Source organism: Jaculus jaculus, chromosome 1 (assembly GCF_020740685.1).
Source record: "Jaculus jaculus isolate mJacJac1 chromosome 1, mJacJac1.mat.Y.cur, whole genome shotgun sequence".
In the NCBI taxonomy this organism is placed as follows: Eukaryota; Metazoa; Chordata; class Mammalia; order Rodentia; family Dipodidae; genus Jaculus; species Jaculus jaculus.
The window spans coordinates 7,465,784-7,479,326 of NC_059102.1; the positions used below are offsets into that span (position 1 = coordinate 7,465,784).

Below are 13,543 nucleotides of genomic sequence, written 5' to 3' on the forward strand. Positions count from 1 at the left end.
CCTCTGCCTCTGGCCATATTCCCAACTTTCACCCCATGGCTCTCAATAGCCATGAGTTTGGAATGTATGAGATGAGCGTGAGAATGTTCTGGAAAGGATGCATGAGACAGTTAATGTTCCAGTAGTAATCCATTTGTAACCTGACTATAACTGCAGAGGTCCACATCGAGAATGATAAAAACGGCGTGGATTTAGGGGTATTAGGGGAATTGTAAAATGTCTAGGATTAAAATTTCAATACCGTTTGTGCCCCATAAACATGAAGGTCTTTAGTAACTTGAAACTGTGCTGTTATGACTCAGGTCTGAAAATCATGAATTCTGGCTGAAGAAATGGGAATAACACGTGGGGGAATCTGGTCCCATCCCTCACCTCCAGGGCCATACTGTGGGCCCACAGAATAGCAGGCGTGTGACCTCATAGGAGAGCAAGTCCAGAGAAGTCCCTGTGCTGGTGCAGAAAGCGATACACCCTGCCGGAGAGAAAAATGTTATTCTTTCCATTGGCATAACCTACGGAAATGGGACTGCGCTGAACCTGTGGCCTGTAGTAACTGGTTTCACAGACACTACCCCAAGAAACAAGTGCATATACAGATGATTGAATGGCTTGTTTTTTTATTTTTAAAAAAAAAAAAAAAACTACACCAGTCTAGTCAGTGTGAACTGGCAAGTTAGCTTTGTCTATAGAATCACTTACTGTAGCATATAAAATTAGATTTCATAAGTACAGGGAGGAGAATTGATGTTGTGTTTAACAGACTCAAGAGTACTTAAGTAAATGGATTTAGTTTTAATACAGCTAAAGCTTTGGGATTTTGAATACAGAGCTTGTCTTAAGTGTAGCACTCATTCATCATTCTAAGAAGCAATTGCTTTTGCTTGTTATTGCTTGGTGAAGGACTTTGACTATGATAACACCCTAACACATGTTATAGGTCTGGAAGGAAAAAATCAAATTTATTTTCTTTAAGGTACAGTATTGTAATGGTAAGACTGACAAAGAATACATCAGTTTTAACACTTACTATGATTAAGGGATTATAGTGTTTCCTTGGATTTACTCAACTTCCAAATATTTTCACTGTAATAAGCTTCTGATGCCAAGTTCTTCCCAACTGGAATGAAAGTCTGGACTACTTTTCCTTTGATTTAGGGGTGAGCTTATGGGACCAAAGAGGAGCTTATGAAGTGGTCACAGCCTCTCTTCAGAGTGAGGACCCCACGATCCCAGGAAGGAGCTTCAACTCAAAGGTCAGCTTTGCTTTTTATTTAGTCATTTATTTTTGTTGTCTTGGCTTTGAGGTGGCTGAAGTTTTAAAATGGTGCTAACTGAATTTGTATTCTTTTATTCAAATTTTGCCTCTGCTCATTTTGATGCAAACTTTATTCCTTGGAATGAAGACTTCATTCCTAAAGAACATAAAACGCAATCTAATTCTGATGGGATAGCTACGGCTCAGCATTATTGGCTACTATTAAAATTTACTTCTGTACTGGGGATGTAGCTCAGAGGTAGAGTACTTGACAACCATATGTGAAGTCCTGGATTATATCTCTGGTGCTCACACACACATGCATATGTGTATATGTATGCATATACACACAGACATATACACATACAAACACACACACACACACACACATATATATATGTATATATATATATATATATATATATATGCAAACATACATACATACATACATGCATGCATGCATTTTCAACAAGAACCAAATATTACATTGCCAGATAGCTTCTATATTCACTTTATTTGAATAATGTGCTGTACATATTCATGCCAATTTAATCAACATTTCATTGCTTTCCAATTGATGATTAGTAAAAATATTTTTGTTCAACTTTTAGTATTTGTCATGAGTTTTAATACAGTCTAAACCTTGCTTGTTTTTGACACATTTGACTTATACCTTTTGTGGTATAAAAAAAGAATAGCATAAAATAATTGAAAGTTTACTAGTGAATACTTTGGGGAGTTTGATCTCTTAACATGACTTTGTTACTTGTAGGAACAGTTGGAAAATGATAAAAATCTATAGAAATATGATCTCCTTGGAGAGACCCTGTGGACAGCTTTGTCCTGCTCTGTGAAGGTATTTTTAGACTATTTGTCATGATAGAAAACAGATTTTTTTAAAAGTGCAGTTGAAATTGTGGAAATCCCTTGTAGCTTTCTGGGGTGGCCACAGCGGACCCTTCATGTAGTTGAGATTATGGGGATAACCTTGTAGATTTTTGGTGTGACTGTAGCCATCTCTTTCATGCAATTGAGATTATGGGGATCCCCTGTAGTTTTTTGGGGTGGCTGCAGTGGGCCCCATCATGTAGGCATTGATAGAATTGTTTAACATAGCTAATTTATTTTCTAGAGAGCTTACATTTGAAATTCAGTCTTAGAAAAGTTGCTATTTTGAGAGCCAAATGCCAGACCTACTCTTTTTTTTTTCAATTTGTGAGAGAGAAAAAGAGAAAGAGGCAGAGAGAAGGAGAAAGAGGGAGAGAGAGAGAGAGAATTGGCATTCCAGAGCATCTAGGCACTGCAAAAGAACTCCAGACGTACACACCACCTTGTGCATCTGGTTTACGTTGGTCCTGGGGAATAGAACCTGGGTCCTTTGGCTTTGCAGGCAAGCACTTTAACTGCTAAGCCATTTCTCCAGCTCCAGATCTGCCCTTTAAAAAGAATTTTTATTTATTTATTTGGAAGCAGACAGAGGTAGAGAGAAGAGAATGAGATAGACAGAATGGGCATGCCAGGGCCTCTAGCTACTGCAAATGAACTCCAGATGCATGCATCACTTTGTGCATCTCGCTTAACTTGGGTGCTGGGGAATTGAACCCAGGTCGTCAGGCTTTGCAGGCAAGTGCCTTAACCACTGATCCATCTCTCTAGCCAGCCCTCTGCCCTTAAAAAGAAAGCACACACCCATCTGTGCTCCATGGAGACAGTTGTGAACTCGGTAACCCTGGGAGACAGCTTGGGCCTGGAGCTGATGCTGCTTCCTTGAAGAAAGGCTTAGGTGTTAAAGAAGCGTCCATCATACTGATGGCCATAAACAACAGGATAGGGGAAGAAACAGAGACATGGACCATTTGATGAAGACTGCATATGAGTTGAAAAAGTTGACAGATGGGCTGGGGAGGTAGCTCAATAGGTAGATTGCTTGCCACATAAGAATGAGGACCTGGGTTCACATCACCAACGCCTGTGTAACATGTTGGGTATTGTGGCATGCCCTGTAATCCCAGAGATGGGGAGACAGAGAGACGAGGAATCCTTGGCACTCCCTGGCTGGTTAGCCTAGCCTCACTGGTGAGCTGCAGATTAAGCGAGTGACCCTGTCTTAATATGTAAAGGAGAGAGTTCCAGAAGGAGACGTCTGGAGTGTAGCTCTGGTCTCTACACACATACTTGTACTCACACCCCTACATGCAACCACATGTGAGCATGTATACATACACTGCGTACCCATACAAATATATTTATAGAGCAGTGGCTTTCTTGGGTAGAAGAAGCACCACGGGACGTTTCCTGGGGAGAGGTCTGCTCCACTTAGCATGCAGAAGCAGAGAATGTCTGCTGTCCTCACACCGTGTTTAGTTTTCCGTATAAGTGTACCCTACGTCATGTTTGGGACCTGCGCGACTGAAAAGGTATTCATGCCGTGATACTGTTTATCTGACATGTTACGTTTGACTGTCCCATGTCTTATCCGCCAACCCTGGAAGGGGACCAGGAGAAATAAGCAGCTGAAGGTTGTAGCTTACCCCTGTTGTGGGCCAGCTCCAATTTTCTCTGGTTTCTCAGTTTGGCCTTGTCCTTTCTGTCTAGTGGACATCTGCCAGGCGTGCAGGAGGAGGAATCTCTATTCCCCCGGCTGGCCAAGCTTCCTTGAATACATGCTGGTCGTGTCACGGGGCAATGAGAAAACACCATGGGCATTTCCTCCAGCTCCCAAAGCCTATGAGATGCCGCTCTAACAGCGGGGCCGTGAGCGTGATGGGCCCGAACCAGGACTAAAGTGCACTAACGCCACCCCACATTTTAGCTGTAAGCGTGATGGGCCTGTACCAGAAGTAAAGTGCACTAATGCCACCCCACATTTCTGACATTATTTTCGAGAATAGGGACTAGGTGAGTGGGAAACAGCTTTCTTTACAATATCACAGAGCTCGTCTCCACATGTCATGGCATTAACATTTTGTCCAGAATTGTAGTACCTGCTCACATTTGGTGAAGAACTTGGAAATGCTGTATGTCAAGGGGCACATGTGTGTAAACCATCTGTTAATGTAGGGGTCCTTTCTCAGGTGCCATCCATAGTTGTTTTTGAGACAGGGCCACTCAGCAGCCTGAAGCTCACCATGTGGGCTAGACTGCCTGGTGAGTCCCAAGGATCCTCCAGTCTGTCCGCCTAGTTCCGGCATTTCAAATGCACCACCATGCTGGGTTTTGTCGTGTGGGTTCTGGGATTTAGCATGGGTCCTCATGTTTGCAAGGCAAGCACATTGCCAGCTGCGCATCTTCCCATCTTGTCAACCGGTCCTTGTGAGCTAATTTCTTTGGCTTAGGGGAACACCCAAGTATCTTCCTTTAAGAAATGCTCTCAGGTAATCTTACTGAGCTCCAGCTCTGGTAACACAGACTGTATCGAATGCTATGCAACAAGACCGGCCCAGTGATTTAGACGGAGGAACCATGGGGAGCTCCCACATTGTCTCGTTCCTAGCTCTCCCTTGTGTGTGCGGCTGAACTCGATCTGGATGGGATTCAAGTCTGTCCCTTCCAAATCAAGACTCAAGCCATCACCGCCGCAGATTGTGTCACTGAAAGGACGAAGGGACAGAAAGAAAGAGAGCGGAGTCATGCAAGTTGGAGAGCCTCCAGCCCTCCGTGTGCTTGTCATCATGGCCTGTCACGTGGGGTTATCTCACTAGCTTTCCCTTCTCTTGGGGTCTTTGTAAGAATGAGATGAAACAAGAACTTGAAAACACATTGGTAATGGAGCATTACTAGGCAAATGTAAGGTGATATTGGAAGTATAAAGTGTCATGAAAAAGTCCAGCTGAGACCAGAGAATACTTGTCACATTGATTGATCATGAGATGGCCATGGCGGAGCTCAGCATCTGAGTGCTCTGGGAAGGTTCTCATTCCTGGATTTCTTAACCCAAGATGCAATGACGGAAACAGTACATGAAATGGAAAATGAAAGACAAATGGATTAGAACAGGAACCCACAGCTTCCCTTAGGTATCAAATAGCAACTAATTTAAGTGGCAGACGCCAAGTGTGTTCTGAACAGCTCTGCTCACTGACTAGAGAAAAGCGAACTCAGTTCTTCCACCAAGTAGCCATTGCCACGGTCCCTGCACTATCAGACTTCTGAGAGGGTGGCTCACCACCATACCCATGTGCTTCCCTTCCCCAGGGAGCAGTTTTCAGTATTTCCAAGGCCATAGATGTCCCTCAAAGCCAGCCCATGGCTCCCTCTGTATTTGACTGTCTCAACCCTGGTCCTTTCTTTTTCCTTTCAGAATTCTCTTTTCTTTTGGCTCCTTTCTCATATTTCCTTTCATAAAAAAAGCTGTGTGTGGGGGGGGGGTATAGGTATGTTCATACTAACATGCATGTGGACAGCCCCAGGGGTCAGCCATTGTCTCCCATGTCATTTGAGACATCGTCCCTTGCTCACTGTTGCACATGCCGGGTTAAGTGGCCCACAAGCTCCCAGCGATTCTCCTGCCTCCACCTCCCATCTCGCTGTAGGCTTGGATTACAGACCCACACTGCGGCATTCCGCTTGCATGGGTGTGGGGACCCAGGCTCGGGTCCTTATGCATGCACAGAAAGGGCATTTACCTGCTGCACCTTCTTCCCAGCTCTCTTCTTGTGTGTTTAATTCTTGCCGAGCATTCAGCACAGAGCACTGGCTCAGCAAATAGCACTCCCTCTCCTCATTCCCTCGGCCTACCTGGGCTTGCTTGCAGTGCTCGAGGCCTCTTCTGCCCAGGCTGGGCGACTCCCGACGGGGGAGCAGAAGGCCTCTTCCTGTGTACTAGAAGGTGGGTGACTGCCCAACAGATGCCAACAACATCTTTCTTGGGACCTGATGATCACAAATGTCCCCAGATGGTGCCAGATGTTCCCTGTGTCAGGAGCAGGACTGAGGAGGGAAGGAGCCTTTCTTCTGTCCTGGAAGACCGCCCAGGGGTTACAGTCTCTCTCTCTGCAGAGCCAGGCCCTGAGTGTATTCTTCTGCACAGGTCATGTGGTCATTGTTGAGGCTGCTCAGTACCCCGTGGTAGGAAAAGTAGCCATAGATGGTTCATAGATGAACTTGATATAACTTCTGTTGTGTCATGAAATCTTAATAAACCATTTTTGTTTATTTATTTTTAAATTTTATTTATTTCAGAGAGAGAGAGAGGCAGAGAGAGAGAGAGAGAATGAATGAATGAATGAATGAATGAATGAATGAATGCGCGTGCCAGGGCCTCCAGCTGCTGCAAATGAACTCCAGATGCATGTGCCTCCTTGAGCATCTGGCTTACATGGATACTGGGGAATTGAAACAGAGTCCTTTGGCTTTGCAGGCAAATGGCTTAACCGCTAAGCCATCTCTCCAGCCCCTTAGTAAACCAGTTTAAAATGCCGAGTCATTCTTGGCTCACAGGCTATATCAAGTGTGTTGGACTTGGTGCAAAAGACATAGTTTGTAAGTTCTAGCCTGAACTCCACAGTTCTCATCTCTCTAAATGCTCCCAGCAGCCTGGCAGGTGGGCATTGCTGTCCCACGGGGAGGTGGAGATGCTGAAGTCATGGAGGTGGCTCCCTGAGTGAGAAGTGGGCACCTAGGGGTGGCTCTTAGCCACTGAAGGCTGCTGCCTCCCACGGCGCTCCGACACCTCCCAGAGGCATCTCCAGCCTTTCTTCCCTCCCGCTCACACAGCCTTCCTCCATCGCTGGAAATCCTGTCCTGTGGGTTTCTTTGAGAACTGAATGTCTCACTCCATCTCCCTATCAGGGTCTTTCTTGTTACTCTTATTTTTTTTGGTGGACCCATAGAGGAAGAGAGCAAGCCACGCCATCATGTCACAGAGGCTCCTGAAATAAGCAGTAGCCATATGATTGTGCTACAGAGGCACCTGGAAGAAGCAGTCACTGCAAACTGTTTATCTCTTTAGTAAGTCCTCAATGTAGTTTAAAAATTGTCCTTTTGCCTCTTTCTCTCTCTGACTTAAATAAATAAAATATATTTTAAAAATTCTCTCCCTGCCTGTCTCCTCTCTATCTCTGTCTCTGCTTGCAAATAAATAAATAAGTTTAAAACAATTAATTAAAAATTTCCTTTTGAATCTGATCCTCTATAGTCCTTGCAGCTTTTTCTCCCCACTTCCAAGCCTCAAGCATAATCTCAGACCATCTCTGTTTACAATCATATATATATATATATATTTTTTTTTATAATGGGCATGCCAGGACCTCCAGCCACTGCAAACAAACTGCAGATGCATACACCCTTGTGCATTTGGCTTATGTGGGTACTGGGTAATCAAACCAGGATCCTCAGGCTTCACAGGCAAATGCCCTAACCACTAACCAATCTCTCCAGCCCTAAAATCATTTTTTTAAGATAAATGAACACATATACTACCATTAGGAGATATTTAATTTAATTTAAAAAGTCCTTGGGGCACGTTGTGTCTTTCACTGACATAGCCATTGGATGTCAAGAGAAAGGGAGCGTGAAGAGCTCTGTTGTTAGTTGTTTGTTTACTAAACACATAGGGATGTTGTTAGTTGTTTGTTTACTAAACACATAGGGATTCCTGCTGGCCTGAGATCTTGAGTTAAGTTCCTGAGATGCAAGGACAAAAGAGACCTGCTCCTACTCCAGAGAAGCTCACAAATCCTGATAGAGTGGAATCAGCACGTGGAGATAGGTGATTTTCAAACACAGCTAATTTTAGAGCAGGTTGAGACTTATTGAGTAACTGCCAAGACAGTGCAGAATATTCCCAAACACCCACGCTCAGTCTTTCCTGGTGTGCATTCATTTACAGTATACTGATATGTTTAGAGCAATTAATGATTATATTCATGTGTACATATAACCATATATATGAGATACATATACCCATATACATGTGCACACACACACATACTCATATATATGGCAATATCTATATATGCATATAATAACATGTGGATATATATACACATGTGTATATAATAAAATATATTAATATATGCATAGGTGTATATAATCATATAATTCCAAGTATGGTCGTATCTACATCTTTCAATCTTTTCAGCTGAAAGCTTTTAATAGGAGAGATTTAGGGTATTGAGGTAACTTAAAAGAACATGTTATTTCTAAAAAAGACTTGTGTTCTAAGATTTTTGCTTTCAGCTAAAGAGCTTGTCTTCTCAAAGGAGACTTAAAGCACACTTGTGTTAACTTCTCACCTCATGTCGTGTGAAGGCAAGGACACTGTCACATCTGTGTTAACATTAGTATTTCTCTGAAGTCACAGCATGTAACCCTCAAGGACAGTTCTTCACAGTTACTTCCTTAACAGTCACGATGATAGCTGTTTTGTGCAACTGACATGGAATTCTAACAATTGAATTCTAAGGATAGAATTGTGAGGATGCAGTATTGGAATGGAATTCTGAGAACAGAATTCACAGAATGGAATATGGAGGATGGAATTCTGAGGATAGAATTTTAAGAATTAGTTTCTGAAGTTGTGAATCTGAAATTGGAATTTTGATTTTAGCATTCCGAGAGTGGAATTCTGAGGATGGAATTGTAGAATTGAATTCCGAAGATGGGATTCTAAGGATGGAATTCTTAGGATGGATTCAGATGATGTCATTCTAAGAATTTGACTCTGAAGATGAGATTCTGAGTATGGAAGTTTAATAATTAGATTCTGAGGACAGTATTCTTAGTATGGAATTTTGAGGATGGAAATCTGTGCATACAATTCTGAGGATAGAATTCTGTGGATGGGATTCTGACAATGCAATTCTGAGGATGGGATTCTGAGGCTGGAATTCTGTGGATGGAATTCTGAGGATAGACTTCTAAGAATTGGACGCTGAGTATAGAATTTTGAAGATTGAAATCTGCAAATGGAATTCTAAGGATAGAATTCTGTGTATGGTATTCTGAAAATGGAATTCTGGAGGTGGGATTTTGAGGATGGGATTGTGACGATGGTTTTCTGAGGATGGAAATCCAAGAGTTGGACTTTGAGAACGGGATTCTGAGTATGGAATTTTGAAGATGGAAATCTGAGAATGGAATTCTGAGGACGGAAACCTAAGGAAGAACTCTAAGAATTCGAAGCTCAGAATCTGATCTTCAGAATTCCATCCTCACAATCCCCTCCTCTGAATTCCATCCTAAGAATTCCATCCTCAGAATCCAATTCTCAGAATTCCATCATTAGAATCCCATCTCAGAATTCCAGAATTCCATCCTTAGAATTCCATCCTCAGATTCCTATTACCTTTGACCACAGAATTCTACCCTCAGAATGACAAAATGAGAATTGCATTTTCAGAATCCCATCCTCAGAAACAAATTTTTAGAATTCCATTCTTAGAATTCGTTCCTCAGAATCCCATCTTCAGAATTCTAATCTCTGAATTTCATTCTCAGAATCTGATACCAAGAACTTCATCTGCACAATTCCATCCTTAGGATTCCAACCCCAGAATCCTATCCTCAGAATTTCAATTATTCTTCTTAAGAATTCCATCATCAGAATCATATTTTTAGAATTCCAGCCATAGATTCCATACTCAGAATCCAATTCTTAAAATTTCATCCTCAGAATTCCTTCCTCAGTATCCCATCCTCAGAACCCAGTCCTCAGAATCCAATTGTTAGAATTCTATCCACAGAATCCCATCCTCTGGATTGTGCCCTACTAATTCTATCCTCAGAATTCTATCCTCTGCAACCCATGTTCAGAATCCTGTCCTCAGAATGCCAAAATCAGAATTCCAATTTCAGAATTCTATCCTCATAATCCAATTATTAAAATTCCATCCTCAGAATCCCATCCTCAGATTGGATTCTGAGTATGGAATTTTGAGGATGTAAATTGAGAATGTAATTCTAAGAATTGGATTCTGAGGATGGGATTCTGAATATGGAATTTTGAGACTGGAACTCTGAGGATGGAATTTTGAGGATAGAATTCATAGGATGTAATTCAGAGGATAGGATTCTGAGAATGGAATTCTAACAATTGGATTCTGAGAATGGAATTCTAACAACTAGATTCTGAGAATGGAATTCTAACAATTGGATTCTGAGGATGGGATTTTGAGATTAGATTTCTAAGGATGGAATTGGGAGAATGACATTCTTGAGATCAGATTCTGAGGATGGGATTCTGGAATTGGAATTCTGATTTGGGCTTTCTGAGGATGTGACTCAGAGGATGAGATTCTGAGGTAGGAATTCTGAGGGTGGAATTCTTTAAGAATTGGATTCTGAGTATGAAATTCTGTGGATGGAATTCTAAGAATATGAGTCTGATGATACAATTCTGACAATGGAATCTGAGGGTGGAATTCTTTAAGAACTGAATTTAGAGAATGGAATTCTGAGGATGGAATTCTAAGAATTGAATTCAGAGAATGGAATTTGGAGGATGGAATTCTAAGAATTCGAGTCTGAGGATGGGATTCTGCACTTGTAATTCTAAGAAGGGAATTGTGAGGATGAAATTCTTGGGATTGGATTCTGAGAATTGAATTCAGAGAATGGAATTCTAAGAATTGGTTTCTGAGGATGTGATTCTGAAATTGGAATTCTTATTTTGGCATTTTGAGGATGGAATTCAAGGATGTAATTCTGAGGATGTAATTCCGTGGTTGGAATTCTGAGATGGGATTCTGACAATGGAATTCTAGGAATTGGATTCTTAGGATGGGGTTCTTAGGATGTAATTCTGAGGTTGGGATTCTCAGGATGAAGCTCTGACAATCAAAATTTGAATTTATAATTCTTAGAATTGGATTCTGATAATGGAATTTTGATATGAGATTCTGAGGATATGATTCAGGTGATAGAAATATAAGAATTTGATTCTGAGGATGGAATTCTAAGGATAGAATTGTGAGGATGGAGTATTGGAATGGGATTCTGAGAATGGAATTCAGAGAATGGAATGCTGAGGATGGAATTCTAAGAACTGGTTTCTGAGGATATAATTCGGAAGGATTTGAGGATAGAATTCTGAGGATGACTTTAGAGGCTAGAATTCTGAGGATGGATTTCTAAGAATTGAATTCTGAGGATGTAATTATATGAATTTTATTCTGAAGGTGATATTCTGAGGATGGGATTCTGAGGATGGAATTTTAAGAATTGGATTCCGAAGATGGGATTCTGAGGATAGAATTCTGTGGATGGAATTGTAAGAATTGGATTTTGAGAAAGGAATTCTGGGGATAGAATTCTAAGAATTGGATTTTGAATATGGTTTTTCATGAATGGAATTCTAAGAATTGGATTCTGAGGATGGGATTCTGAGGATGGAATTCTAAGAATGGAAGTGTGAGGATGAAATTCTTGGGATCAGATTCTGAGAATGGAATTCAGAGAATGTAATTTTGAGGATGGAATTCTAAAAATTGGCTTCTGAAAATGTAATTCTAAAATTGGAATTCTTATCTTGCCATTCTGAGGATGAACTTCTAAGAATGATTCTGAGAGTGAGAGTCTGATGATGTGATTCTGAAATTTGAATTCTAAGTTTGGGATTCTGTTGATTGAATTCTGAGGATAGAATTCTAATAATTGGATTCTGAGGAAAGGATTCTGAGATGGAATTCTGAGGATTGAATTCTATGAATGGGATTGTGAGCATAGAATTGTGATAATGGAATTCTTGGAATTGAATTCTAAGGATGGTTGTGATGGGTTGATTTAGGTGTCTCCCATAAATGTAGGTATTCTGAATACTAGTTTCCCAGATAATAGAGATTTGGGAATTAACACTTCCTGAAGGCAGAGTATTGTTGGGGGTGTGCTTATGGGTATTATAACCAATTTCCTCTTGCCAGTGTTTGGCACTCTCTCCTGTTGCTATTGTCCACCTTATGTTGGCCATGAGGTGATGTCTACCCTCTGCTCATGCCATTGTTTTCCTCTCTCAGTATAGTTGGTACAGAGAATGCTGTTTCTGCTAGACACCTGACTGTGTGGCTTTGGCCTTTTGCAGTTGAATTTCAAGAGGAATGTGGAAGGATTTGAAACCATTCCTAAGAGACACCTTGCAGTGGTGTAACTAAAGCTTGATGGACTATTCTGGTCAGAGTTGAAAGACATGAATGCAGTAAGAACTATGTACTGTGAGGTTTGGCTTGTGAGGGTGAGAAAGAGCTTTGCCTGGACTAGGCTAGAAGCAGTATGTGTGAGAGGCTTGCTGTTATGCTCATGTCCTGAGAAGTTGTGCAGGGTTTCATTGTATAGAAATGGACTAGTGTGAGAAGAAGGATATGGCATAGAGAAAAAGAAATTTAATTTTGGGGTGAAACTTCTGCCTGTTCAGCTGAAATTGAGAAATTACAACCATTGAGATTGGGCCAGCTGACTTGCATTGGGACAATAGAAAGAATATAGACTTTTTGAGCACTAAGGCCCATTCAATTGGCATCCCACCTGGTATTATGGGGTACAGAAATACAGGAAAGAAAGGGTCATTGAATTTGAAACATGGTCTTGTGTTAGGAAACAGCCATGGACAGTGTGAATCAGGTATGCTGGTTGCCTGCATGGAGACCCCATGGGGCCATGAGGATGGACCGTGGGCTGCAGTGGAGACCCAGTGGAGATGCTGGGACCATGAGATGGCTGCCAATGAAAGCTGCTGGCCCCAATAAAGTTTTCCATAACTATGAGTAGCCTAGCTGGAGGGGCTGAATTTGAACTCAGAGACTTGTTGCTGGTTAGAATGATCAAATTTGGAGACTTGTCCTAGAGTTGTTGGACTTGGAGCTACAGGGTTTGATGTTTTCCCTGTTTGAATCTTGAAATGGTTGAATATTTCTTTGCTATACCCAATGCCTTCTTTTGCAGTGTGTTTATTCTGTGCCATTATGGGTTTGAGGGGGATTTTTTATTTTTATTTTTGGTGTTATGGCTCATTTAAAAGGACTTGGATTATGGGGATGTTTGAACATCATTAGGATTGATAAAAATTATGGGGACTTGGGGCTGGAGAGATGGCTTAGTGGTTAGGTACTTGCCTATGAAGCTTAAGGATGCCGGTTCAAGGCTCAATTCCCCAGGACCCACATTAGCCAGATGCACAAAGGCATACACATCTGGAGTTCATTTGCAGTTGCTGGTAGCCCTGGCACGCCCATTCTCTCTCTCTCTATTTCTCTCTCCCTCTTTCTCTGTCTGTTGCTCTCAAATAAATAAATAATATTTAAAAAAAGAAAATTTAACTTCTTTAAAAAATTATGGGGACTTTTAAAATTGCACTGA

At 41.5% G+C, this 13,543-nt stretch overlaps 1 protein-coding gene across 2 annotated transcripts in view; it reads left to right on the forward strand.

Annotated features, from left to right (window-relative positions):
* Positions 1-1,163: 1,163 nt before the first annotated feature.
* Adam12 (ADAM metallopeptidase domain 12) overlaps positions 1,164-13,543 on the forward strand; it is a 304,232-nt gene continuing 291,852 nt past the window's right edge. For both annotated transcript variants that reach the window (XM_045142322.1, XM_045142323.1), the window contains exon 1: positions 1,164-1,253. In XM_045142322.1, coding sequence (XP_044998257.1) covers positions 1,186-1,253 — 68 coding nt within the window. In that variant the 5' untranslated portion in view covers positions 1,164-1,185. The remainder of the gene's footprint in view (positions 1,254-13,543) is intronic.